Below are 27760 nucleotides of genomic sequence, written 5' to 3' on the forward strand. Positions count from 1 at the left end.
GGAGGGGCGTCGTAGGTTAAAAAAAGAGGCAAAGCTGAAGAAAAAGTGTGGGCGCGTTTGCGGTGGAGTCAGTCGTAGCTAGATGAGGAAAACAGTTAGAGTGAATGACTAGGTTGGAGTTAGAGAACAGCAGGGAGGAAAAGGAAACCAGTTGTGCTTTTAAAGATATTTTCCACAGCAGTCAGCCTCTACTCCGGACGGACCGTTTTGAATTCTGAAATGTACTCAGACAGCACACGGACGGGACACTATGGACTCATTCATCAAAACAATAACGACTACTGCTACTGCCGCCACGGTGTCCATTACGGACCCACGTTGTTCCAGGGAGGACCAGGGGGAAACAGACCACCACCCATACGCCCAGACCACCCAGCATCACTGGACCTCAGGGAAGACTTCCAGCTTCCTCTTTTCCCTGTGGAGACCGAGGATATAGAGCCTGGACTAGAGAACGGTGAGAGAAGTGGAGGAGGAAGAGGTGGAGGAGGAGGAGGAGGCAGACAAGAAGGTGAAGGCAGAGGAGGAGGAGGAGGAGGAGGAGGTGGTGGAAGAGGAGATGGAGGAAGAGGTGGAGGAGGAAGAGGAGGCAGACAAGAAGGTGAAGGCAGAGGAGGAGGAGGAGGAGGCAGACGAGAAGGTGAAGGCAGAGAAGGAAGAGGAGGAGGCAGACAAGAAGGTGAAGATAGAGGAGGTGAAGGCAGAGGAGGAGGTGAAGGCAGAGGAGGAGGTGGAGGAGGAGGCATTGAAGCTGAAGCTGGTCACACTCACAGGGCCCCACAGAGGAGGCCAGTGTTCACAGGGCAGGGTCAGAATGCCCAACCTCAGTCAGACCTATTTAGCCCTAGCCAAACCTATGACTACAACCCTGCCCAGTGGAGCTGGCCAATGGAGCCCTCAGGCCCTGGTCTGAGACACTATTCCCCTGTGAGAGAACAATGTGGCTGTGTGGGACAGGGTGGAGGTGACGCTGTTGGGACGGCGACCGGGACACACCCCTTCAACAGCAGCAGACATGCGTCAGCCTTGTCACTCCCGGCGGACCCAGAGCCGGCACACAGACAGACTAGCTACAACTACGATCCAGAGGGGAGCAGGCAGGCTAGTTATGGAGCGGAAGAGCAGATCTGGGGTCAGTCAAAACACAGACAGGCCAGCTGCAGTTACAGTACAGAAGACAAACCGATACGCAGGCAGGCTAGTTATGGAGTGGAAGAACAGATCTGGGGTCAGTCAAAACACAGACAGGCCAGCTGCAGTTACAGTACAGAAGACAAACCGATACGCAGGCAGGCTAGTTATGGAGTGGAAGAACAGATCTGGGGTCAGTCAAAACACAGACAGGCCAGCTGCAGCTACAGTTTGAGGCTAGAAAGACAGACTAGCTACGGTCCACAGGAACTACACAGACAGGCTAGCTACAGCTACAGTCCAGAAGACAAGCCAATACACGGACAGACTAGCTACGGTCCAGAAGAACAGATCTGGGATCTGTCGAAACACAGACAGGCTAGTTATAGTCCAGAAGACAAACCGATACACGGACAGACTAGCTATGGTCCAGAAGAACAGATCTGGGATCAGTCGAAACACAGACAGGCTAGTTATAGTCCAGAAGACAAACCAATACACGGACAGACTAGCTACTGTCCAGAAGAACAGGTCTGGGATCAGTCGAAACACAGACAGGCTAGTTATAGTCCAGAAGACAAACCGATACACGGACAGACTAGCTACGGTCCAGAAGACAAGATCTGGGATCAGCCGAAACACAGACAGGCTAGCTACAGTTACAGTACAGAAAGGCAGGACTGGAGATTTACTGCTGGTGGTCAACACGATCATTTGGACAGGTGTGTACCACTGGAACAAGGAAATTTACACTCCCACATGCCAAATGGATGCTGTGGCATTGGTGGTCCAAGTCCCAGGCCTGTGTCCTCTCGGGGCAGGGGAGATAGAGCTAACCCCCAGGAGAGGACTACTAGATTAAAGGCTGGAGGAGTTGGAGGTGGGATAGGAGAAGACGGCTGTAATGGACGACATCTCCCTGCTGGCTCTAGCTCTGAGGGTTTGGTCAGGAAGAAGCAGGGTTCGGTCTGGAAGAACCAGGGTTTGCTCCGGGAGAAGGAGGGTTCAGTCAGGGAGAAGGAGTGTTCGGTCCTGGAGAACCAGAATTTGATCCGGGAGAATGAGTGTGCGGTCCATGAGAACCGCGGTTCAACCCAGGAGAACCAGGGTTCGATCCGGGAGAAGGAGGTTTCAGTCCGGACGAAGGAGGGTTCTGTCTGTGAGCAGATCAGACAGGTGGTGTCAGACCTGGAGGGGGTCCTGGGGGGTCTCAAACAAGTCCACGTGGAGATGAAGGAGGTAAGAAGCCTCTACTGTATGTTTACCTACAGTGAGCCTGGTCCCAAATCTGTATGTGTTTTAGCCAACTCTGACTGTTGTAGTACTTTTTTATTTTTTTTATTTTATTGAACATGTATTTATCTAGACAAATCAGTTAAGAACAAATTCTTATTTATAATGACGGCCTACCCCGGCCAAACCCTCCCCTAACTCGGACGACACTGGGCCAATTGTGCTCCACCCTATGGGACTCCCGATCCCGATCTGTTGTGATACAGCCAGGGATCGAACCCGGGTCTGTAGGGACGCCTCTAAGCACTGCGCCACTTGTACCTTGGCTAGCCTCGCGAGCCACACTACATAACGCATGTTTATGTAAGCTTGGAAGTTCAGTGTGGCTCGCGAATCTAACTAGTTGTCATGCTGTTCATGTAGTCTGAGAAGTTGACTGAAGCAAAAAGCTGATGAATCAATAGAAAATGGAATTAAATGGACAGTACTCCATTAAGCTTTGATAATTCATTACTTTACCCTGCATAAATGCAATGAATGATTGAGGCATATCAATCTGAGTTCTGTCCATATCTAATTTTCTATGGAGTGTACTTAGGGGATCATACAACCAATTTTAAGGACACGTTTTCGGGTGAGTGCCTATTATGAATGGTCATTGATGAACGGTATGACAAAAATAAAACAGGACAACAATAGTCAGAGGAGTTGGCTGAAACGCACACAGTGATCTGAGGACGAGGTCATGTTTGCCTTGAGTCCATGCATATGTTTCAGTAGGGTTGTTTCAGTATGCTTTACGTTAACATTTGAAGTAAAGCAGATGCTGATGGACCTATGAGTGTCCTCTCTCTGTTTATGGGGCAATTCCACAGTAACAGAATGATGCTCAGACTCAGATGATTCTTCACTTTAAAATGTCAAACAAAAAACCAATGAAAACGCATTTACTTGAAGAACTGGGCAGAGGCAAAGTTTGGTAACAAAATGACGGTTTGTGCTGTTTGTGCTGTCATTCTGTTACCAAACTTGGCATCTGCACAGTTCTTAAAATACATGTGTTTCCATTGGTTTTTGATTGGTACACTGTACCATTATAAAGGGAAAAATCTGAGTCACAGCCTTATTCTGTTTCGGTGGAATAGCCTTCATGCATTCAGCTCTGTAGAAAAAAAGAATGATGCAGGCTGATATGGAAGGAGATACTGTGGCACTGCTCATAATTTGACTCATTTCTTGCAGTTGCATTGATTGAAAGCGATTCGCATCGACCGTTTGGCTAAAAACCTGCTGCTGGAATTGATAGACACAAGAAGCACATTAAAGAGCCTGTCTTGAGACAGGCTCTTAACTATGCTTAGCTTTAATGGTGTCAATATGCAATATGCATTGTAATATGCTGTAAATTGTAAAAAATTGTGAATGGCTCAATTGAAAGACTTGCATTGTAAAAGAGACATGGTCCAGTATAACATAATGTTGTATAATGTATTAATATACTGTAGTAATGTAGTATAATGTAGTGGTAACAAATGTAGTAATGTAGTATAATATATTAATATACTGTAGTAATGTAGTATAATGTATCAATACACTGTAGGTTTGTAGTATAATGTATTAATATACTGTAGTAATGTAGCATAATGTATTAATATACTGTAGTAATGTAGTGTAATGTATCAATATGCTGTAGTAATGTAGTATAATGTATTAATATACTGTAGTAATGTAGTATAATGTATTAATATACTGTAGTAATGTAGTATAATGTATCAATACACTGTAGTAATGTAGTATCATGTATTAATATACTGTAGTAATGTAGTATAATGTATTCATATACTGTAGTAATGTAGTGTAATGTATCAATATGCTGTAGTAATGTAGTGTAATGTAACAATACACTGTAGTAATGTAGTATAATGTAACAATACACTGTAGTAATGGAGTATAATGTAGTGGTAATGCAGGTGGTAATGTAGTATACTGCCTTAATGTACTGTGGTAATGTAGTATAATGTAATGCTAACTAATGTAGTAATGTGGTATACTGTATCAATATACTGTAGTGATGTAGTATAATGTATTAATTTACTGCAGTAATGTAGTATAATATAGTGGTAACTAATTTAGTAATGTAGTATAATGTATTAATATACTGTAGTAATGTAGAATATGTAGTGGTAACTAACGTAGTAATGTAGTGTACTGTATTATTATAGTGTAGTAATGTAGTATGGTATAGTGGTAACTAATGTAGTAATGTACAATAATGTATTAATATACTTTAGTAATGTATTATAATGTTGTGGTAACTCATGTAGTAATGTAGTATAATCCAGTGGTAAATAATGTAGTATGTAGTATAATGTATTAATGTACTGTAGTATGTAGTATAATGTATTAATGTACTGTAGTAATGTAGTATAATGTATTAATATACTGTAGTAATGTAGTATAATGCATTAATATACTTTAGTAAGTAAGGGTTAATCAACGAGGGGCTATGGAAAATAATGAATGACATGGAAGGTGTGATACACAAAGTGCTAGCGGAATGGAATGAACCTTCCACAGAGTTGTATTATTTTCCAGAGAACGCATAGAGCCCCGAGTTGATTATCCCTTTTATACCATGGCTATAATTGAACACATTTGCCACTAGAAATGTGTTTGTCTGCAGGTAGAAATGTGTTCGAGTAGATAACACGTTTACTAGATGGCTAGATACAGTCGTTGATAACTAAACAAACAGACTTGCTAGTTTAGCTAAGCATAAATAACGCATGCTCTAGAATGCCATTCAAGCCAATCAGAAACATGATATAATGTAATATAATGTACTGGTAACTTATGTAGTATAATGTATTAAAATACTTTAGTAATGTAGTATAATGTATTAATAACCTGTAGTATTGTAGTATAATGCAGTAATATACTGTAGTAATGTAGTAATATACTGTAGTAATGTAATATATTGACTCACTGTACTGTCCAGTAGATGGTCCAACAGATGTATTGTCTGACAGCTAACAAAATAATTTTGTTCTAAAATATAATAAATTATACATTGTCAAACAAAATCTAAAATATCATGACTCTTTAAAAACATATAGTATATGGTGACTATGTTTCTTGACTCTGGGTCATCCTTTAGGTGGTCCAACAGATAGATCGTCTGACAGCTAACATTGACCTGGAAGAGGAAGAGGGATCATGTAACAAGTCCCCTAGTCGTGGTGACGGTCACCTCAACCCCAGAGACTGTAAAGGTGGTGACAGTCACCTCAACACCAGAGACTGTAAAGGTGGTGACGGTCACCTCAACCCCAGAGACTGTAAAGGTGGTGACGGTCACCTCAACCCCAGAGACTGTAAAGGTGGTGACGGTCACCTCAACCCCAGAGACTGTAAAGGTGGTGACGGTCACCTCAACACCAGAGACTGTAAAGGTGGTGACGGTCACCTCAACCCCAGAGACTGTAAAGGTGGTGACGGTCACCTCAACCCCAGAGACTGTAAAGGTGGTGACGGTCACCTCAACCCCAGAGACTGTAAAGGAGTCCTGATGTTCAACCAGGGAGACCAGAGACCACAGTACAGAGACATGGACCGGATCGTCAACCAGAAGACTACTAGGGTCCAGGTACACACCCACTGGACTGGTACAGGGGACCTGGTCCACAACCATAAGACTCCTGGGAACCATGGACCACAGTGCAGCGACATGGATCATACTGTCATCATACATGACCCTCCTCCCGACCCCAGAGACGTCCCTGGGGTCCTGGTGTACAGACAGAAGACTAATGGAGATCAGGGAGTCTCCCTACTGTACAGACAACCTGACCATACTGTCACCATACGAACTAACTCCCTGTCTCCTGTCCTCACCGCATCTGTCATCAAGACCAACCGGGTTGGGGTCACAGCCCTGAGCCCCATGGTCTCCCTGAGCACCTCCAAAGACCCCAAACAGGACAGACGGGGGCTCAACGGACACCCTCCTCTACCCGGTCCAGGTAGAGAACTGAACCATGTGGCCCCCCAGACCCCCCCAGAGCTAGAAATGACCCGCTCCCTACCCCTGCCCCTATGGACTCAACTGTCTGACCCCACAGCCATGGTCGGATACAGTGTCCCCACTCTTAGGATCCAGAAATCTCCACTGTACCCCCGCCACAACGGACGGGTGGAGAGGCTCAGTAAGAGTCCGGCTCAACCAACCTACCCTGCCCACCCAGCACTGCCGGTCCTGCCCCACCTGGCCCAGCCACCCTACCCTACCCACCCTGCCCTGCCTCCCAGTGACTTGAAGACACCCCCCTACAACATGGTATGAGGGGACAGCCTCACTGCCATGGGGGCCTGGAACATATAATACAAGGACAGAACTACACTGATAAGTAGTCTGAGAAGGAAAGCTTGCGGTAAGTGTGTGTGTGTGTGTGTGTGTGTGTGTGTGTGTGTGTGTGTGTGTGTGTGTCTGCTAATGTTCATGTCACGAGTTCCTTCCTAGCAGTTCTTAGTCATGACTTCAGAGAAATAGAGAATTACATTTACACAGATTGACTTGTGGTTTACACAACCTGACTGCTGATGACGTGCGCGTCATGGTATTATAACAGTTTGATTATACAAAAATAACATTTCAGCAGCCATATCTGTGAAGATGCAAGATGACTGTGTGTGTGTATCTGTGTGTCTGTGTGTGTCTGTGTGTTTCTGTGTGTGTCTGTGTGTGTCTGAATCTGTTTGTCTGTGTGTGTGTCTGTTTGTCTGTGTGTGTCTCTGTTTGTCTGTGTGTGTCTCTGTTTGTCTGTGTGTGTCTCTGTTTGCCTGTGTGTGTATCTGTTTGTCTGTGTGTGTGTCTGTTTGTCTGTGTGTGTCTGTTTGTCTGTGTGTCTCTGTTTGTCTGTGTGTGTATGTGTGTGTGTGTCTCTGTTTGTCTGTGTTTGTGTCTGTGTGTCTGTGTGTGTCTCTGTTTGTCTGTGTGTGTGTCTGTGTGTGTGTGTCTCTGTTTGTCTGTGTGTATCTGTGTGTCTGTGTGTGTGTCTCTGTTTGTCTGTGTGTGTGTCTGTGTGTGTGTGTCTCTGTTTGTCTGTGTGTATCTGTGTGTCTGTGTGTGTCTCTGTTTGTCTATTTGTCTGTGTGTGTCTCTGTGTGTTTGTTTGTCTGTGTGTGTTTGTGTGTCTGTGTGTGTTTGTTTGTCTGTGTGTGTCTGTGTGTTTATTTGTTTGTCTGCTGATGTTTATGTCACATTAGTTTCTACTTCTTGCTATAACTTAGTCATCATGACTTCAGAGAAATGGAAAGTAAAAAAAAAAAAATAGAGTTGAATCATTTATTGTAATGAGACACCAACCATCTGGGATAGATATTGGATACAACTGCCGCTAGTCTACCCTCTCTTTCGGTAAGTATTTATAGGATAACAGACATGACTATCTATCTGAGTCATTGGCAGGACTACAAAATAACTCCCCCACTCGTTTCTCCAGTTAGGACAAGATAGCGCCGACAGACACGGTCGCACTGTTTCCAGTTCCTAGCCAACTTTGCAGTATTTTTTTTGCATGTGTTACTTCTTACATTATTTGTTCTTGTATTATTACCCACAGCCCGGGAAATACTGTTTGGATATTAGATTGATGGTCACTCATCAGATATTTGAGCAGATATCAGACTTCAAATCAAATCAAATGTTATTGGTCACATGCACATGGTTAGCAGAAGTTAATGCGAGTGTAGCGAAATGCTTGTGCTTCTAGTTCCGACAATGCAGTAATAACCAACGAGTAATCTAACCTAACAATTTCACAACAACTACCTTATACACACAGTGTAAAGGAATGAAAGAATATGTACATAAAGATATGTGAATGGGTGATGGTACAGAACGGAATAGGCAAGATGCAGTAGATGGTACAGAGTGCAGTATATACATATGAGATGAGTAATGTAGGGTATGTAAACATTATATGAAGTGGCATTGTTTAAAGTGGCTAGTGATAAATTTTTTGCATCAATTTTTACATTATTGAAGTGGCTGGAGTTGAGTCAGTATGTTGGCAGCAGCCACTCAATGTTAGTGGTGGCTGTTTAACAGTCTGATGGCCTTGAGATAGAAGCTGTTTTTCAGTCTCTCAGTCCCTGCTTTGATGCACCTGTACTGACCTTGTCTTCTGGATGAAAGAAGCTGCTGCGCCTTCTTCACCATGCTGTCTGTGTGGGTGGACCAATTCAGTTTGTCTGTGATGTGTACGCCGAGGAACTTAATACTTACTACCCTCTCCACTACTGTCCCGTCGATGTGGATAGGGGGGTGCTCCCTCTGCTGTTTCCTGAAGTCCACGATCATCTCCTTTGTTTTGTTGACGTTGAGTGTGAGGTTGTTTGAACTTCCAGAGGTAGCTCTATTCATCCCGCGGGCTGCACCAAAACGCTGACACCGGAGAAGACGAAGAAGAAGTGAGGCCCGAGATAGACTCAGACAACACCACCCGATGTTAGCATTACTCGCTAACGGTCAGTCCCTAGACAATAGAGTCGACGAGCTCAGGGCAAAGATCTCCGTCCAGAGAGATATCAGGGACTGTAACGTACTCTGTTCATACAGTGCCTTCGGAAAGTATTCAGACCCCTTCACTTTTTCCACATTTTGTTACGTTACAGCCTTATTCTAAAATTTATTAAATTTCCTTTTTTTCCCTCAGTCTACACACAATACCCCATAATGACAAAGCAAAAACAGGTTTTTATAAAAAATAAAAAACGTAAATATCACATTTACATAAGTATTCAGACCCTTTTCTCAGTATTTTGTTAAAGCACCTTTGGCAGCGATTACAGCCTTGAGTCTTCTTGGGTGTGACACTACAAGCTTGGCACACCTTTATTTGGGGAGTTTCTCCCATTCTTCTCTGCAGATCCTCTCAAGCTCTGTCAGGTTGGGATGGGCAGCGTTTCTGCACATCTATTTTCAGGTCTCTCCAGAGATGTTCGATCGGGTTTAAGACCGGGCTCTGGCTGGGCCACATCCAAGACCTGTCCTGAAGCCACTCCTGTGTCGTCTTGGCTGTGTACTTAGGGTCGTTGTCCTTTTGGAAGGTGAACTTTTGGCCCAGTCTGAGGTCTTGAGTGCTCTGGAGTAACTTTTCATCAAAGATCTCTCTGTACAATGCTCCGTTCAGCTTTGCCTCGATCCTGACTAGTCTCCCAGTTCCTGCCGCTGAAAAACATCCCCACCGCATGATTCCGCCACCACCATGCTTCACCGTAGGGATGGTGCCAGGTTTGCTCCAGACGTGACGGCATTCAGGCCAAAGAGTTCCATCTTGGTTTCATCAGACCAGGTGAACTTGTTTCTCATGGTCTGATAGTCTTTAGGTGCCGTTTGGCAAACTCCAAGTGGGCTGTCATGTGCCGTTAATTGAGAAGTGACTTCTGTCTGGCCACTCTACCATAAAGGCATGATTGGTGGAGTGCTGCAGAGATGGTTGTCCTTCTGGAAGGTTCTCCCATCTCCACAGAGGAACTCTAGAGCTCTGTCAGAGTGACCATAAGTTCTTGGTCACCTCCCTGACCAAGACCCTTCTCCGACGATTACTCAGTTTGGCCAGGCGGCCAGCTCTAGGAAGGGTCTTGGTGGTTCCAAACTTCTTCCACTTAAGAATGATGGATTCATCGGGTCTCCCGAATGGCACAGTGGTCTAAGGCACATCGCAGTGCTAGCTGTGTCACTAGAGATCCTGGTTAGAGTCCAGGCTCTGTATCAGGCGGTCGCGACTGGGAGACCCATGGGTCGGTGCACAATTGTCCCAGTGTCGTCCGGGTTAGGGGAGGGTTTGGCCGGCAGAGATGTTCTTGTCCCATCAAGCACTAGTGACTCCAGTGGCGGCCCGGGGGCACTAAGGTCAGGGTGCTGGGTCTGAACACCTCCCTGTGCAACTGGGTCATGGACTCCTGACGGGCCGCCCCCCCAGGTGGGGAAGGTAAAGCAACAACACCTCTGCCACGCTGATCCTCAACACATGGGCCCCACAGGGGTGGGTGCTCAGACCCCCCTTATACTCCCTGGTCACCCACACAGGTCTCCAACTCAATCATCAAGTTTGTTGATGACATAACAGTGGTACGCCTGATTACCAACAACAATGAGACGGCCTACAGGGAAGAGATCAAAGCCCTGGTGGAGTAGTGCCAGGAAAATAAGTCTCCGTCAATGTCAACAAAACGAAGGCTCTGAATGAGGACTACAGGAGACAGCAGAGACAGACACTCCCCCATCCACATCAAAAGTGAAGAGGCGACAGAGTTCCTCTGTCCAGTGCCTTTTGCCCATCTTAATCTCTTCTTTTTATTGGCCAGTCTGAGATAAGGCTTTTTCTTTGCAACTCTGCCTAGAAGGCCAGCATCCCGGAGTTGCCTCTTCACTACTGTTGAGACTGGTGTTTTACAGGTACTATTTAATGAAGTTGCCAATTGACGACTTGTGAGGCGTCTGTTTATCAAACTAGACACTCTAATGTACTTGTCCTCTTGCTCAGTTGTGCACCGGGGCCTCCCACTCCTCTTTCTATTCTGGTTAGAGCCAGTTTATGCCTTTCTGTGAAGGGAGTAGTACACATCGTTATACGAGATCTTCAGTTTCTTGGCAATGTCTTGCATTGAATAGCCTTGATTTTTCAGAACAAGAATAGACTGACGAGTTTCAGAAGAAAGTTATTTGTTTCTAGCCATTCTGAGGCCGTAATCGAACCCACAAATGCTGGTGCTCCAGATACTCAACTAGTCTAAAGAAGGCCAGTTTTATTGCTTCTTTAATCAGCACGACAGTTTTCAGCTGTGCTAACATAATTGCAAAAGGGTTTTCTAATGATCAATTAGTCTTTTACAACAGTAAACTTGTATTAGCTAACACGACGTGCCATTGGAACACAGGAGTGATGATTGTTGATAATGAATGGGCCTCTGTACACCGGTGTAAACATTCCTTTAAAAATCCTCTGTTTCCAGCTACAATAGTTATTTACAACATTAACAATGTCTACACTGTATTTCTGATCAATTTGATGCTATTTTAATGGACCCATTTTTTTTATTTTCTTTCAAAAACAAGGACATTTCTATGTGACTCCAAATTTTTTGAACGGTGGTGTATGTAAATATATACAATGGCAAGAAAAAGTATGTGAACCCTTTGGAATTACCTGGATTTATGCATAAATTGGTCATCAAATTGGATCTGAACTTCATCTAACTCATTATCCTGGGGATTCACATACTTTTTCCAACCTACACTGAGAACTTTTAAATTATATATTCATTAGAGACAAGAAAAATACAATAATTTGTGTGTTATTAGTTTAAGCCCGAATATGTTTGTCTATTTTCGATGAAGTTAAAATCAAATTTGATGACCAATTTATGCAGAAGTCCAGGTAATTCCAAAGGGTTCACATACATTTTTCTTGCCACTGTATATATACATTGCTCATTTTGATAATTTGTATTTTTTTTTCTTCTAGATTATGTGTGTATTGTTTTTATATTTATTATTACTAGGTATTACTGCACTGTTAAAGCTAGAAACACAAGCATTTAGCTAGGTATTACTGCACTGTTAGCATTGAAAACACAAGCATTTAGCTAGGTATTACTGCACTGTTAGTATTGAAAACACAAGCATTTAGCTAGGTATTACTGCACAGTTAGCATTGAAAACACAAGCATTTAGCTAGGTATTACTGCACTGTTAGCATTGAAAACACAAGCATTTAGCTAGGTATTACTGCACTGTTAGCATTGAATACACAAGCATTTAGCTAGGTATTACTGCACTGTTAGCATTGAAAACACAAGCATTTAGCTAGGTATTACTGCACTGTTAGCATTGAATACACAAGCATTTAGCTAGGTATTACTGCACTGTTAGCATTGAAAACACAAGCATTTAGCTAGGTATTACTGCACAGTTAGCATTGAAAACACAAGCATTTAGCTAGGTATTACTGCACTGTTAGCATTGAAAACACAATCATTTAGCTAGGTATTACTGCACTGTTAGCATTGAAAACACAAGCAATTAGCTAGGTATTACTGCACTGTTAGCATTGAAAACACAAGCATTTAGCTAGGTATTACTGCACCGTTAGCATTAGAAACACAAACATTTAGCTAGGTATTATTACACCGTTAGCATTAGAAACACAAGCATTTAGCTAGGTATTACTGCACCGTTAGCATTAGAAACACAAGCATTTATCTAGGTATTACTGCACTGCTAGAGCTAGAAACACAAGCATTTAGCTAGGTAGTGCTGCACTGTCAGAGTTAGAAACACAATAATTTAGCTAGGTATTACAGCACTGTTAGAGTTAGAAACACAAGCATTTAGCTAGGTATTACTGCACTGTTAGAGCTAGAAACACAAGCATTTAGCTTGGAATTACTGTACTGCTAGAGCTAGTAGAAACATAAGCATTTAGCCAGGTATTACTGCACTGTTAGAGCTAGAAACACAAGCATTTAGCTTGGTATTACTGCACTGCTAGAGCTAGAAACACAAGCATTTAGCTAGGTAGTGCTGCACTGTCAGAGCTAGAAACACAAGCATTTATCTAGGTATTACTGCACTGTCAGAGCTAGAAACACAAGCATTTAGCTAGGTAGTGCTGCACTGTCAGAGTTAGAAACACAAGAATTTAGCTAGGTATTACTGCACTGTTAGAGCTAGAAACACAAGCATTTAGCTAGGTATTACTGCACTGTTAGAGCTAGAAACACAAGCATTTAGCTTGGTATTACTGTACTGCTAGAGCTAGTAGAAACATAAGCATTTAGCTAGGTATTACTGCACTGTTAGAGCTAGTAACACAAGCATTTAGCTTGGTATTACTGCACTGTTAGAGCTAGTAGAAACATAAGCTTTTATCTAGGCATTACTGCACTGCTAGAGCTAGTAGAAACACAAGCATTTATCTAGGCATTTATCTAGGCGTTTGTGTGAAATACCTCCCTCTTGTGCAGAATATGTGTAATTACAATTTTGTTTTTTCTGGCTTGTGCCTAATTTCTGTGAATTGGGCCAAGCACAATCTGGTTTTAATTATCAAGCCTTTGGACAGATGCCAGAGCAGAGTGAGGCAAACCAAAACGTTAGCTTGTTATATTTCAAATGTTCCCATAAACATGAGCACTTCTAGACATCGTTCAAACATGGCGAGAGCCAAGGCCCGCGGGACTATAGCGAACCACTCCCATAGAGAGAACGCATGCGTGGCTATAGCGAACCACTCCCATAGAGAGAACTCCTGTGGGGGCTATAGCAAACCACTCCCATAGAGAGAACGCCTGTGGGGGCTATAGCGAACTCCTCCCAGAGAGAAAAGGCCTGTGACTTCCTGTTAAAGCTTTCAAAATAGGCTTTGAAATATCGTAGAAGTATATTAATTCTGTGCAGATGTCGTTTATGGTAAATCACTTGTAACTATGCAATTGTGATTTAATTTTATGACAGTGTATTTGGTGTATTCTGAAAACGCAGTCTGTTTAGACTATTATCAGTTGAAAAAGGCTACAGTGAAAATATAATTAATTCCATTGATTTTCTTCTCTATTATGTCTTCTCTATTCTTCCCTGCTGTTTTATCCTCTTCTCTCCTATTTCTCTCCTGTTTTCTCCTGTTCTCTACTCTTCACTCCTGTTCTCTCCTCTTCACTCCTGTTCTCTACTCTTCACTCCTGTTCTCTCCTCTTCACTCCTGTTCTCTACTCTTCTCTCCTCTTCTCTCTTCTCTCTTGTTCTCTCCTGTTCTCTCTTGTTCTCTCCTCTTCTCTTCTCTCATCTTCTCTCCTGTTCTCTCCTCTTCTCTCCTCTTATCTCTTCAATCCTGTACTCTCCTCTTCACTCCTGTTCTCTCCCTTCTCTCCTCTTCTCTCCTGTTCTCTCCTTTTCTCTCATGTTCTCTCTGCTTCTCTCCTCTTCACTCCTGTTCTCTCCCTTCTCTCCTCTTCTCTCCTGTTCTCTCCTTTTCTCTCATGTTCTCTCCGCTTCTCTTCTCTCCAGTTCTCCCCCTTTTCTCCCCTTTTCTCAATTTGTCTCCTGTTCTCTCCTCTTCTCTCTAGTTCTCCCCCTTCCTCTCCTCTTCTCTCCTGTTCTCTTCTCTTCTCTCCTCCCCTCTCCCCTTCTCTCCTGTTCTCTCCTCCCCTCTCCTCTTCTCTCCTCTTCTCTCCTCTTCCCTCCTCTTCTCTACTCTTCTCTACTCTTCTCTCCTCCCCTCCCCTCTTCTCTCCCTTTCTCTCCTCTTCTCTCCCCTTCTCTCCTCTTCTCTCCTCCCCTCTCCCCTTCTCTCCTCTTCTCTCCTCCCCTCTCCCCTTCTCGCCTCTTCTCTCCTCTTCTCTCCTCTTCTCCCCTCTCCTCCCCTCTCCTCTTCTCTCCTCTTCTCTCATCTTCCCTCCTCTTCTCTCCTCTTCTCTCCTCTTCTCTCCTCGTCTCTCCTCTTCTCTCTAGTTCTCTCCCCTTCTCTCCCCTTCTCTCCTCTTCTCTCCTCTTCTCTCTAGTTCTCTCCCCTTCTCTCCCCTTCTCTCCCCTTCTCTCCTCTTCTCTCCTCGTCTCTCCTCTTCTCTCCTCTTCTCTCCCCTTCTCTCCTCTTCTCTCCTCCCCTCTCCCCTTCTCTCCTCTTCTCTCCTCTTCTCCCCTCTCCTCTTCTCTCCTCTTCCCTCCTCTTCTCTCCTCTTCTCTACTCTTCTCTCCTCCCCTCCCCTCTTCTCTCCTCTTCTCTCCTCTTCTCTCCTCTTCTCTACTCTTCTCTCCTCTCCTCTTCTCTCCCCTCCTCTCCTCTTCTCTCCTCTCCTGTTCTCTCCCCTTCTCTCCTCTTCTCTTCTCTCCTCTCCTCTCCTGTTCACTCCTCTTCTTGCCACTTCTCTCCTGTTCTCTCCCATTCTCTCCTCTTCTCTCTAGTTCTCTCCCCTTCTCTCCCCTTCTCTCCTTTTCTCTCCTCTCCTCTTCTCTCCTCTTCTCTCCTGTTCTCTCCTCTTCTCTCCCCTTCTCTCCTCTTCTCTCCTCCCCTCTCCCCTTCTCTCCTCTTCTCTCCTCTTCTCCCCTCTCCTCTTCTCTCCTCTTCTCTTCTCTCCTCTTCCCTCCTCTTCTCTCCTCTTCTCTACTCTTCTCTCCTCCCCTCCCCTCTTCTCTCCTCTTCTCTCCTCTTCTCTCCCCTTCTCTCCTCTTCTCTCCTCTCCTGTTCTCTCCCCTTCTCTCATCTTCTCTCCGTTCTCTCCTGTCTCCTGTTCTCTTCTGTTCTCTCCTGTCCTCTTCTCTTCTTGCCATTTCTCTCCTGTTCTCTTATCTTCTCTCTTCTTTTCTTCCATTCTCTCATCTTCTCTCCTTTTCTCTCCTCTTCTATCCTGTTCTCTCCTCTTCTCTCCTCTTCTCTTCTCTCTTGTCCTCTCCTGTTCTCTCTTGTTCTCTCCTCTCATGTTCTCTCCTGTTCTCTCCTGTTCTCTCCTCTTGTAGTGTAATTGTCTTCTGTGCTTACCTTGCCTGTGTCCCAACTGGGTCTCTATTCCCTATAGGCACCAGTGGAGGCTGGTCGGAAGGAAATATAAGAGGACGGGCTCATTGTAATGGCTGGAATGAATTAATGGAAATGGAAATATGTGGTTTCTATATGTTTGATGAGTTTGAGTCCATTCCATTAACTCCATTCCAGCCATTACAATGAGCCCATCCTCCTATGGCTCCTCCCATCAGCCTCCACTGATAGGCACAACTTTTTTCCACGGCTCATCCAGCTACAGTAGCAAGGCTGAATGAGTCATGATAACCCAAGGACACATAGCTAACTCATGAGTTTATCCTCCTTCACTTCATCTATTCTAAAGTATAAACTGGGTGGTTCAAGACCTGAATGCTGATTGGGTGACAGCTGTGGTATATCAGACCTTATACCATGGGTATGACAAAACAGTTATTTCAATGCTCAAATTACATTGGTAACCAGTTTATAATAGCAATAAGGCACCTCAGGGGTTTGGGCATTGGGCAAATATACCACGGCTAAGGGCTGTGTCCAGGCACTCTGTGTTGTGCTGTGCAGGGGAACAGCCCTTAGCCATTTGTATATTGGCCATATACAACACCCCCTTGGGCCTTATCGCTTAAATATCCATCACTATATTAAGACTGAACAGTACAGAAATAACTCTATGGAATGGAAAATCCAATATATATATATATATATATATATATATATTTTGAAAATATTGTGCGATATTGTGCTATACGTTGTGCTATACGTTGTGCTATATTGTGCTATACGTCGGCTTCACTGTGGACTAGGGTTGAGGTCAATTCCATTTCTTTTCAGTCGTTTCAGGTAGTAACTGAAATTCTCAGAATTTACTGAATTGAAATGGAATCGATCCCAAACCAGTGGTAGAAAAAAGTACCCAATTGTCATACTTGAGGAAAAGTATAGATACCTTAACAGAAAGTTACTCAAGAAAAAGTGAAAGTCACCCATTGAAAATACTACTTGAGTAAAAGTATAAAAGTGTTTGGTTTTAAATATACTTAAGTATCAAAAGTAAAAGTAAAGTAAAAGTAAAATCATAAACCATTTCAAATGTCTTCTGTTATTAAGCAAAGCAGACGTGCCGTGCCGTCTTATCTTGTTTTACAAATGCACAGACAGCCAGGGGCACTCTCCAACACTCAGACCTTATTTACAAAATATGTATTTGTGTTTAGTGAGTCCGCCAGAACATTTGCAGTAGGGGTGACCACGTGTTCTTAATTTCACAATTTTCCTGTTCTGCTATTACAGTTTTTTCCAACTGCTTACACAAGTTGTCTCCTTTTTTTCAAAACTCTACACACAATTTCCAAAACTGCACACACAAAATGCAAAATGGCTCATATCTCCTTCAAAATGTAACACTGCATTCAAAATGACATAAACACATGTCAGAATGAAGCATTTGCATCAAATGACAAACACTGCTTTCATAACAGTACATTTTTGGATATACCATGTAAACACTGTTGTTCTAAATCTAAAGCTCTTTGGTCTTTCATAGGCTTATATCTACATTTCAATACAATGTTCTACAGTGAAAGTAATCTGCTGAGAGGGGTAACAAGTACACTGTAAACACCAATGCAATGTAGAAACAGAAAATATTTATTAGGCCGAACATTACTGTTGTATACAGCAGCATACAACAAAACCATAAACATATGTAAACCAAAAGTATATTCTTTAGGGGGCAGTCCAGGAATTGGTAGGGGAGGGGCAGTCACCAGTGCTAAGCTACGCTTCATCTCTTCTCCGGCCTGGGTCTGGCCACAATACTTCGTCCACATCACAAGATACGTTTTCTCTTACCAAACATCGAGGGAAGTATCTCCTAGCATGGCGTATCCATCCTTGGACAGAGGCAACCTCTATGTCCCCACATGCGACCTCCATTGCCTGGAGAAGCGGCATGCGGTCATAGGGTTGGCGATCATACACTTTCTAGCGCCGGGCTGAGAATAATTCCTCTATGGGGTTTAGAAAAGGTGAATATGGGGGTAGGTACAAAACTACAAATTGTGGATGGGTGGCAAACCGGTTTTGGACCAGAACAGCCCGGTGAAAACTAACATTGTCCCATAAAACCACAAATCTAGCAGGCTCCTGATCTGGATCAGGGACAAGCATTGTGTAAATTGCATCCAGAAAAGTGAGCATATGGCCGGTGTTGTACGGACCCAGTGTGGCATTGTGATGGAGGACCCCGTTTTGAGTGATGGCAGCACACATAGTTATATTACCCCCACGCTGTCCAGGGACATTGGTAATTGCCCTCTGTCCTATTACATTTCTTCCGCGGCGCCTGGTTTTGTTGAGGTTGAATCCAACCTCATCCACATAAATAAATTCATGGTGAATTACATGGGCATCCAGCTCCAATACTCTCTGTAACAGACAAAAGGATATACAGATGAGTAAATTTGGTATGTCTGAAGTACTGGAAGTAGTGTTGCATACATACCTCTACAAAGTCATGTCATATTCTTGACTCTGTCAGAGTTTCTCTCAAATGGCACCTTGTAAAGTTGTTTCATCGTCACTCGGTGCCGTTGGAGGATGCGTTGTGTGGTCGACAGGCTTACAGCATTGATGTTGTTAAATATGGTGTCATTCTTCAAGATATGCTCTCTTATCTCTCGAATCCTAATTGCATTGTTGTCCAAAACCATATTTATAATTGCAGTCTCTTGTACATCTGTAAACAAGCGTCCTCGTCCTCCATGATGTCTTTGCCTTTCCACTCTGTAAAGAATTCAAACACAGTATGTGTTCAGCATAGGAACGGTTGTTACGTTCCCCAGTTTATGTGTTGTAGTTTGTGTATTTGCATGTGTTTTATTTCAGGAAATGGCTTCCTGAAATCCCTCAAGCAGCTGATTGGTCGACTCCAGGGCTAATTGGAGAGCTGACCCCGCCCCCTCGTCAAGACACAGCTGTCTCCAATTACACATTCATTCTGAAGCTATATAAAAGCCAGTGTTCTGTTCAGGAGGGAGAGATTTTGGAGGTAGGGATTGCTGAGAGAGATTTTGCTAGAGAGATTTTGCTGAGAGTGGGTATGTTCTGAGTTTGTTGCTCAGGTAGAGCTTAGTTGATGTCCTTTGTTTCTTAGTTTGTTTGTAAAATTGTGTAATATTCTGTTTCGTTTGTTCCCAGGGGGGAAGGGGAAGGCACCTTGGGAGTGCTTAGGCAAGAGGCCCGCGGGCATACATATACCCGTAGTATATTCACTGTCTAGGCACACTAGGTAAGACCTGGGTGGACCACTCCCTGTATTTTGGTTAGGGCACCAGGTGGTGCTAAATTAGGTAAGTAGTGGGTAGGCAGGTAAGATAGGAGAGGGGGGGCTTTGAGATTTATTTTCTTTGCTTTGGTTCCGTCCAGCCCTTTTCCCCATATTACCGTGTACAGGAATAAAGTCCTTGTAAAACGGTACCACATTCTGCCTGTTGTCATCCTTACTCGCACCTACAGTCCATACCTTTTTCACTTCACAGAGAGTTTAGTTGTAGCAGGGTGTTGCGTTCCCTCTTCATAGAGGCGTGCGTAACATAATGGGGGCTCATCCGGGATCTTTCCATTAAACCCACCGGACCCTGCTGCTCTGAGCTTTCTGTGGTTAGTGATTGAGGTGTGATGTTAGGTTGTGAGTTTGGATGACTTGTTTAGTTAGTGTGTTCAGTAGACTGCATTGTATAAGATGGCTGCCTCAGCAATCTCCAAGTTTTTTGAAGCGCCCTCTATTGATTGTTTGGGTAGGTTTCGTAAAGTAGACCTTATAGCTATTGCTGACCATTATGGATTTGTTTTCCCTGAGAAAGCCCTAAAGGCTGAGCTTTTGTTGCTAGTCAGGGAGGGTTTAGTGAGAGAACGGATTCTCTCATTGCAAGGAGAGGAGACGGGTAGACCTTCCGATGCCAAGTCGGAGGACAGGGCGGAGGAAGGGGTTCCTCGTACCCCTTTTACATTGCCCCGATTCGATCCTTTATCTTCTGCTTCGGGTCGTTCAGATGGAACTGCTAGGCTGAAGGTGAGGCTGGCTCGGTTAGAAATGGAGCAAAAAGATAAAGAGAGACAGATGAATTTTGAACTTGAAATTAGGAGAATAGAAGCTGACAAGGAGGTGAGGATCCAACAACTGGAGCTAGACGCTCGCTCCAGTGCGACTCCACAAGCTGCTCATCATCAAACCCACTTCGATGTGAGTAAAAACATAGCTTTAGTCCCTCCATTCCGAGAGTCGGAAGTTGATTCTTATTTCTCTGCGTTTGAGCGTGTAGCCGCTGCGCTGCATTGGCCACTCGAGGTTTGGCCGCTCCTGTTACAATGTAAATTGTCTGGGAAAGCCCAGGAAGTAGTAGCTGCTCGCTCCCTGGAAGACAGTTTACACTGCGATACAGTTAAAACTACCGTGTTGCGGGCTTATGAGTTGGTGCCTGAAGCTTATAGACAGCGCTTCAGGAACCACAAGAAACCCTCTCACCGTACATTTGTTGAATTTGCTAGGGACAAAGAGTCTCTGTTTAGTCGCTGGTGTTCAGCCAGCAAAGCTAACACCTTTGCTGATATTAAGGAGTTGATGCTGTTGGAGGACTTTAAAGGCAACCTCCCAGATAGAATTGTAGTTCATTTAAATGAACAGAAAGTGGTGACATTGGCCCAAGCAGCAGTGTTGGCAGATGAGTACGCTTTGACACACAAGACTGTCTTTGGTGCACCACGTTTTGAAGGCCGGACGATTACGTCATCAGTTCCTCGTTCAGGTCGCTATTCCTCTGAAAACCCTAAGCCTTTTCATGAAATCCGTGAATGTTTTTACTGTCACCAAAAGGGTCACGTGATTGCGGACTGCCCAGTTTTGAAAAATAAACCGAAACAGTCCCAGTCACCGTCCCCAAAAATGAAAAGTTTGGGTTTAGTCAAGTCTTTGGCTCGTCCATTGGATCGAGTTGTTGATTCAGCATTTGAGAAACCGGATCCTGTCTATGCTCCGTTTATCTCTACCGGTTATGTTTCCTTAACAGGAGAACAAGCTGATCAAAAGCCTATCCAAATCCTACGAGACACCGGGGCGGCGCAGTCAGTAATCTTTACTGATGCTTTACCCTGGTCTCCTGAAACGTATTGTGGCTCACATGTCATATTACAGGGGATAGAGACAAAAACCGTACCTGTACCATTACACTGGGTCCACTTAGTGTCAGACTTGGTATCAGGACGTTTCCGTGTTGGTGTAGTATCTACACTGCCAGTAAAAGGAGTCACATTGCTACTAGGGAATGATATTGCTGGTGGTAATGTCATTCCTATGTTAGAGGTAGTAGACAATCCAGAAATCAGAACTACAGATGAGAAATTGGTTCAAGCATTTCCACATGTTTTTCCTGCTTGTGTGTTAACGAGGGCACAATCTCGCAAGCTAGGAGATGTGGTGGATTTGGCTAGTTCTATTTTTGAGAATGTTGAGGTAGAAGACAATGCACCGAGTATGCCTTCTGCAATGCCGACAGTTTTTACCCCCGTAAAAACTAAGGCAGGGGAAAACGAAATTGTGCCCCAATTACATGACATTCTTTTGTCTGTCACCCCTGAGAAGGTGATTGAATGTCAAAAAGAAGACACCAGTCTTCGCAAGTGTTTTGCTTCGGTAATTTCCATTGAGGAAGCTAAAACTAGAGAGACCGCCTACTTTATGGAAGCAGGAGTTTTGATGCGTAAATGGGCATCCCATGACACCATTAATGACTGGAGTGAAGTGTGTCAAGTGGTTGTTCCTACACCGTTCCGACAGCAGGTGTTGTCACTCGCCCATGACCAGGCGTGGTCTGGACACTTGGGGATCACAAAGACTTAACCGGGTCCTTCGTCATTTCTTCTGGCCAGGTTTGAAGTCTGACGTGGTCCAATTTTGTAAAACATGTCACATATGTCAACTCACTGGGAAAGTGAATCAAACAGTTCCACGAGCGCCACTCTGCCCGATTCCTGTGGTGGGGGAACCGTTTGAAAGAGTGATAATTGATTGTGTAGGTCCATTGCCGAAAACCAGGTCAGGTAACCAGTTCCTACTAACAATAATGTGCAGTGCTACTCGATACCCAGAGGCTATTCCTCTCCGTACTATAACGGCTAAGACTGTGGTGAAGGCACTAGTGAAGTTCTTCTCTACGCTTGGACTCCCTAAAGTAATCCAAACTGATCAGGGATCCAACTTCATGTCTAAACTGTTTTCAAATGTGTTAAAGACATTGTGTATTTCCCATCAGGTCTCTAGTCCGTATCATCCAGAGAGTCAAGGGGCTCTAGAACGCTGGCATCAGACGCTGAAGGCAATGCTACGCAAGTATTGTATGGATACCAGTACTGATTGGGATGAGGGGGTGCCCTTTGTCCTATTTGCTATAAGGGAAACGATACAAGAGTCCTTAGGGTTCAGCCCTGCTGACCTTGTGTTTGGACACACCCCACGGGGTCCGCTTAAAGTTTTGAAGGAGCATATCTTATCTCCTACACCCAGTAGCGCCCCTAAAAATGTGTTGGAATATGTCAGTAAGATGCGGGAGAGACTGCACACCGCATGTGCGTTAGCCCAAAAGTCTCTCTCCTCGTCTCAAAAACGCATGAAGTTGCATTATGACAAAAAGGCTGTTGGCCGTTCATTTGCACCAGGGGATCAAGTTTTAGTTTTGTTGCAAATCCCTCGCTCATCTCTATCAGCACGTTTTTCTGGACCATATCTGGTGGAAAAGAAACTCAATGACACCAATTATGTGATAAAGACACCAGATCGAAGGCGTTCTTCCCGTGTGTGTCATGTTAACATGCTGAAAACATATTATGTGCGCGATTCTCCCGACAGCTCCTCAAGTAAGCCGGTCCAGCCCGCCGTCTCCAGTGTGGCTGCGGTGGTGCTGAAGCCTGGCTGGGACCTAGATGAGGATAAGGAGGACGGGTTGGAGTTACGCCATACGTTACAGCAAGGTGAACGCCTATGTAATTCAGAGATGCTGAAGAAGTTACCCTCTCAAATGGAACATTTGGATAATGATCAAACTAAGGATCTTATCCTGTTGATAAACAGTTTTCTCAGTGTGTTTCAGGACATTCCAAGTCGCACATCCATCTTGGAACATGACGTGGATGTGGGGAACGCTGTTCCTATACGTCAGCATCCGTACCGGGTTAATGCTAAGAAAAGGGAGGTAATGAAAAGTGAGGTAGCTTATTTATTACAGAATGACATGGCAAAACCCAGTAACAGCTCCTGGAGTTCCCCATGTATTCTTGTTCCTAAGCCTGACGGTACATCCCGCTTATGTACGGACTATCGTCGCGTAAATGCAGTTACAAAGTCTGATTCTTTTCCTCTACCTCGCTTAGATGACTGTATTGATAGAATTGGCTCTGCTGCTTACGTTAGTAAGTTAGATTTGCTAAAAGGTTATTGGCAGGTGCCTCTGACCTCTCGAGCTTCTGACATATCGGCTTTTGTTACGCCAGAACTTCGTACAATACACTGTGATGCCCTTTGGCATGTGTAATGCACCTGCTACTTTTCAGCGGCTAGTTAACATTGTGTTTGCAGATCTGCCAAATTGTATTGCTTACCTTGACGATGTGGTGATTCATTCGTCTACTTGGTCTGATCATCTCTCCACTTTGAAAAGTGTGTTTCAGCGGTTGGAGAAGGCTTCTTTAACCCTCAATCTGGCCAAGTGTGAGTTTGGGAAGGCTACAGTGACTTACTTAGGTAAACAAGTGGGACGAGGTCAAGTGCGCCCAGTAACTGGCAAAGTGGAAGCAATTGTTGCGTTTCCTGCTCCCACTACTCGCCGCCAGTTGCGCAGATTCCTGGGGATGGTAGGGTTCTATCGTACCTTCTGTAAGAATTTCTCGACGGTAGTAGCTCCCCTTTCATCTCTGCTTAGTCCCAAGGTACCATTCAAGTGGTCCAAGGACTGTAACTACGCTTTTGAGTCCGCTAAAGCGCTACTTTGTAGTGCCCCAGTGCTTGCCGCCCCCAACTTTGACAAACCTTTTAAGTTGGAGGTAGATGCTAGTATAGTGGGGGTGGGTGCAGTTCTCTTACAGGAAGATGAAGACGGAGTGGATCTGCCCGTCAGTTTCTTCTCCCGTAAGTTCAACTCGTGTCAGTCAAGATACTCTACAATTGAACAAGAGACGCTGGCTTTATTGCTTGCCTTACAGTTCTTTGAGGTATATGTGGGCTCCAGTGCCTTGCCTGTTATGGTCTTCACGGACCATAATCCATTGGTGTTCTTGAAGCAAATGTACAACCAGAACCGCCGCCTTATGCGGTGGGCTCTGATTGTACAAGGATATAATGTACAGATAGCTTATATGAAGGGCTCAGCGAATGTGGTTGCTGACGCTCTATCACGGGTTTACTAACTGGGGAAGCGATGGCTTTTGTTATTGCAAAACTAGGTTTGCAATTTTTGTGGTGGGTGTGTTACGTTCCCCAGTTTATGTGTTGTAGTTTGTGTATTTGCATGTGTTTTATTTCAGGAAATGGCTTCCTGAAATCCCCCAAGCAGCCGATTGGTCGACTCCAGGGCTAATTGGAGAGCTGACCCCGCCCCCTCGTCAAGACACAGCTGTCTCCAATTACACATTCATTCTGAAGCTATATAAAAGCCAGTGTTCTGTTCAGGAGGGAGAGATTTTGGAGGTAGGGATTGCTGAGAGAGATTTTGCTAGAGAGATTTTGCTGAGAGTGGGTATGTTCTGAGTTTGTTGCTCAGGTAGAGCTTAGTTGATGTCCTTTGTTTCTTAGTTTGTTTGTAAAATTGTGTAATCTGTTTCATTTGTTCCCAGGGGGGAAGGGGAAGGCACCTTGGGAGTGCTTAGGCAAGAGGCCCGCGGGCATACATATACCCGTAGTATATTCGCTGTCTAGGCACACTAGGTAAGACCTGGGTGGACCACTCCCTGTATTTTGGTTAGGGCACCAGGTGGTGCTAAATTAGGTAAGTAGTGGGTAGGCAGGTAAGATAGGAGAGGGGGGGCTTTGAGATTTACTTTCTTTGCTTTGGTTCCGTCCAGCCCTTTTCCCCATATTACCGTGTACAGGAATAAAGTCCTTGTAAAACGGTACCACATTCTGCCTGTTGTCATCCTTACTCGCACCTACAGTCCATACCTTTTTCACTTCACAGAGAGTTTAGTTGTAGCAGGGTGTTGCGTTCCCTCTTCATAGAGGCGTGCGTAACAACGGTAAACAATGTACAAAAAAATGTAGTACAGCATGATAACCAACCTCATTCATTCAATGCAGTGCAGTAAATGGATGGCTTAGAGTTACAAATGTTTATGCAATACTATGCAGTCATACGTATTTTACAGTACATTACTGTAATGCTAAAATAGTCATTATATAGTTGCACACCTGTTCTCATTTCTGAAGGTTCGAATTATGGACGCCACTGTAAATCGACTCAAGTTGGACTCGACTCTCAGTCCAGCCACCTCTCATGGTCAAACCGTGGTTGATCACATGATCAACAAGTGTTGCCCTAATCTCATCAGAGATGGCTCTCCTTCCTTCTCTTCTTTGCCCTCGTCCTCTTCTTCCTCTTCCTCTCCCTCCTACTCCTCTTGCTCTCTGTTCATTGTTGGCATCCATGGTTCAAAACAGGTAATCTGACCTATGACCTATTTATAGGCCTATACTACAGTAAAGCAGTGATTGGTTAGTGATCAGTTAAGCTATTAGTCTTTGCACATGTGAGGAGTGTGTGTGTGACCTGGTGAATAAGTGTAGCATTTTGATTGGTTGTGTTTGGAAAAGGAAAGCAAGTCACTTCCTGTTAGATTTTTGTGTTTTAGGTTGAGAATTGTGTGTAGTATTTTGAAAAAAGTGTTTTATGCAATTGACATATGAGTCAAAGGCTGAGAAATAGCTTATGGTTTTGCACATTTGGTGTGTAGTTTTGCACTTTGAGTGAGAGGTTTCAAAAATCGTGTGACATGAAAAGATTTTGTGTGTAAGCAGTTGGAAAAAACTGTAAATCAATTTTGAGTGGTTGTGTTCAATCAATGACCTATGTTCTCTATTTGTATTTGATTATTGCCACTTGTGGTTACCAGTATGGATGACATTAGAGTGCATTAGAGTGCAGAATTTGTTTTGAGAATGAGAATGTGTTTATAGAGTTTTGCTGAAAAGTCTAAGTGAGATCTGCAAATTGTGTTTTATCATGTGAAATGGTTTAAGGTATTGACAACAGACTGCATAATTAGCTAAATGAGTCCAGGCAACTGAGAACTTTGTTCAGCCAATGGGTTTTAGTGTTTTAGCAATTGTGAAAAACTGTAAGTGCTTTACACCACTGCCCCAAATCTTCTGGGGAGATGCTGTTGATGCGTAATTTAGCCGAACAGTTTACATCATTCATTGAAATGACCATTGACCATGGGTTGTACGTATTGCAGATTGGCCTTTTAAATGCTGTGTTTTTCTCTTCCTCAGGAGCCCTGACATGGTGAAGAGATGTCAGTCAGTGGTGGACACGGTCAGAGGTGGACACGGTCAGAGCTCGCCCTGAAGAGGGGGCTATTTCCAAGGGAAAACGCTCCAGACAGACAGGAGGGGAATTCCACACGAAAGCCTGCGATGCACAGGCCTTGAGACGCACAGTATGAAGCAAGCACTTCAACATACATGAACATGTATGTGTGGTGTCTGGGGGGTTGGCAAAAACTCAAGACAGCAAAAACTGACTGTCACATTTCTTACCTTTGTGTATGAAATAAAGATATCAGTGACCTAATAATTGGTATTAATATTGATTTGAAATGTTTTATGTTTTGTTCTGGCACCGATGCGTGTTTCCATTCTCCTTAGTCTTTATTCCGTGTCTAAATGGCCTTTTCTGCACCTGAAATTACAAGTTATTCCTTAAATAGTGCACTATGTTTTGATCAGAGCCCATGGGTCCTGATCAACAGTAGTAGTGGACTAAATATGTAATAGGGTGTCCTTTGGAACCCTGTCTTTATGATATGGAACAAACTACTGCATGTTGGAATCGTCTGCAGGTAGGCCTGCTACCCTCTGTCTCTCTGTTTATTAAAAATTGTGTCTCTTTTCTCCCAGAGCCCCTACAGATAGGATGAGACACCCCTCTGTCTATGGCTGCGTTTACACAGGCAGCAGAATTATGTTACTTTTTCCACTAATTGTTATTTTTGACCAATCACATCAGATCTTTTCACATCAAATATATTTTTCTGAGTTGATCTGATTGGTCAAAACACCAATTTGTGAAAAAAAAAAAGAAGATACGAATTGGGCTGCCTGTGTAAACGCAACCCTGTTTCCTCTCTCACCACAGAACAGCTCTGTTTCTCCTCCTCTCTCCTCTGTTGACGTCAAGCCCAGTTTCCTCCCATCACTCCCGTCTCCTTCACCCTCACTGCAGAACAGCTCTCTTTCTCCTCCTCAAGCCCGGTTGACTGATAACCAATGTACTGAGTCTGTACCACTACAAACTGTTAGAGCGACTTCATCACGGTGTTACGTAATTCCGGACGGATTCTTGCTTGCTTGAACGCCAATAATTCAGATAAACATGAAATGAGCCAGGGAATCGGTAGAACATCACTCAGAGATGCACAACAAACAGTATAACATTCAAAATGGGGGGAACCTTTCCTTTAAGCAAAATCTGAATAAAATGTTTGAAATCTTCCAATTACTAAGAAACCATCTCTCATCGTATTCATTGGTTACGCCTGTTTGGGAATTAACATGCTCTCATATTTCAAAGTTGTTTGACTGTTCTACTTTTCTA

At 44.0% G+C, this 27760-nt stretch overlaps 1 protein-coding gene across 2 annotated transcripts; it reads left to right on the plus strand.

The window, feature by feature from the left end:
* The first annotated feature begins 741 nt into the window (after positions 1-741).
* On the plus strand, positions 742-27544 carry LOC139387048 (uncharacterized). 2 transcript variants are annotated; one of them, XM_071133023.1, is made up of 4 exons: positions 742-1152; positions 1345-2370; positions 5522-6794; positions 26437-27544. In XM_071133023.1, the coding sequence occupies exons 1-3, from the start codon at positions 889-891 to the stop codon at positions 6704-6706; spliced, it is 2475 nt and encodes an 824-aa protein (XP_070989124.1). In that variant the 5' UTR covers positions 742-888; the 3' UTR covers positions 6707-6794; positions 26437-27544. The 2 variants fall into 2 exon arrangements, with proteins under 2 accessions (XP_070989124.1, XP_070989125.1); XM_071133024.1 differs by lacking the exon at positions 742-1152 and having other exon boundaries at positions 1293-2370.
* The last annotated feature ends 216 nt before the right edge of the window (positions 27545-27760 follow it).

This window comes from Oncorhynchus clarkii, chromosome 28 (assembly GCF_045791955.1).
Source record: "Oncorhynchus clarkii lewisi isolate Uvic-CL-2024 chromosome 28, UVic_Ocla_1.0, whole genome shotgun sequence".
Taxonomy (NCBI): Eukaryota; Metazoa; Chordata; class Actinopteri; order Salmoniformes; family Salmonidae; genus Oncorhynchus; species Oncorhynchus clarkii.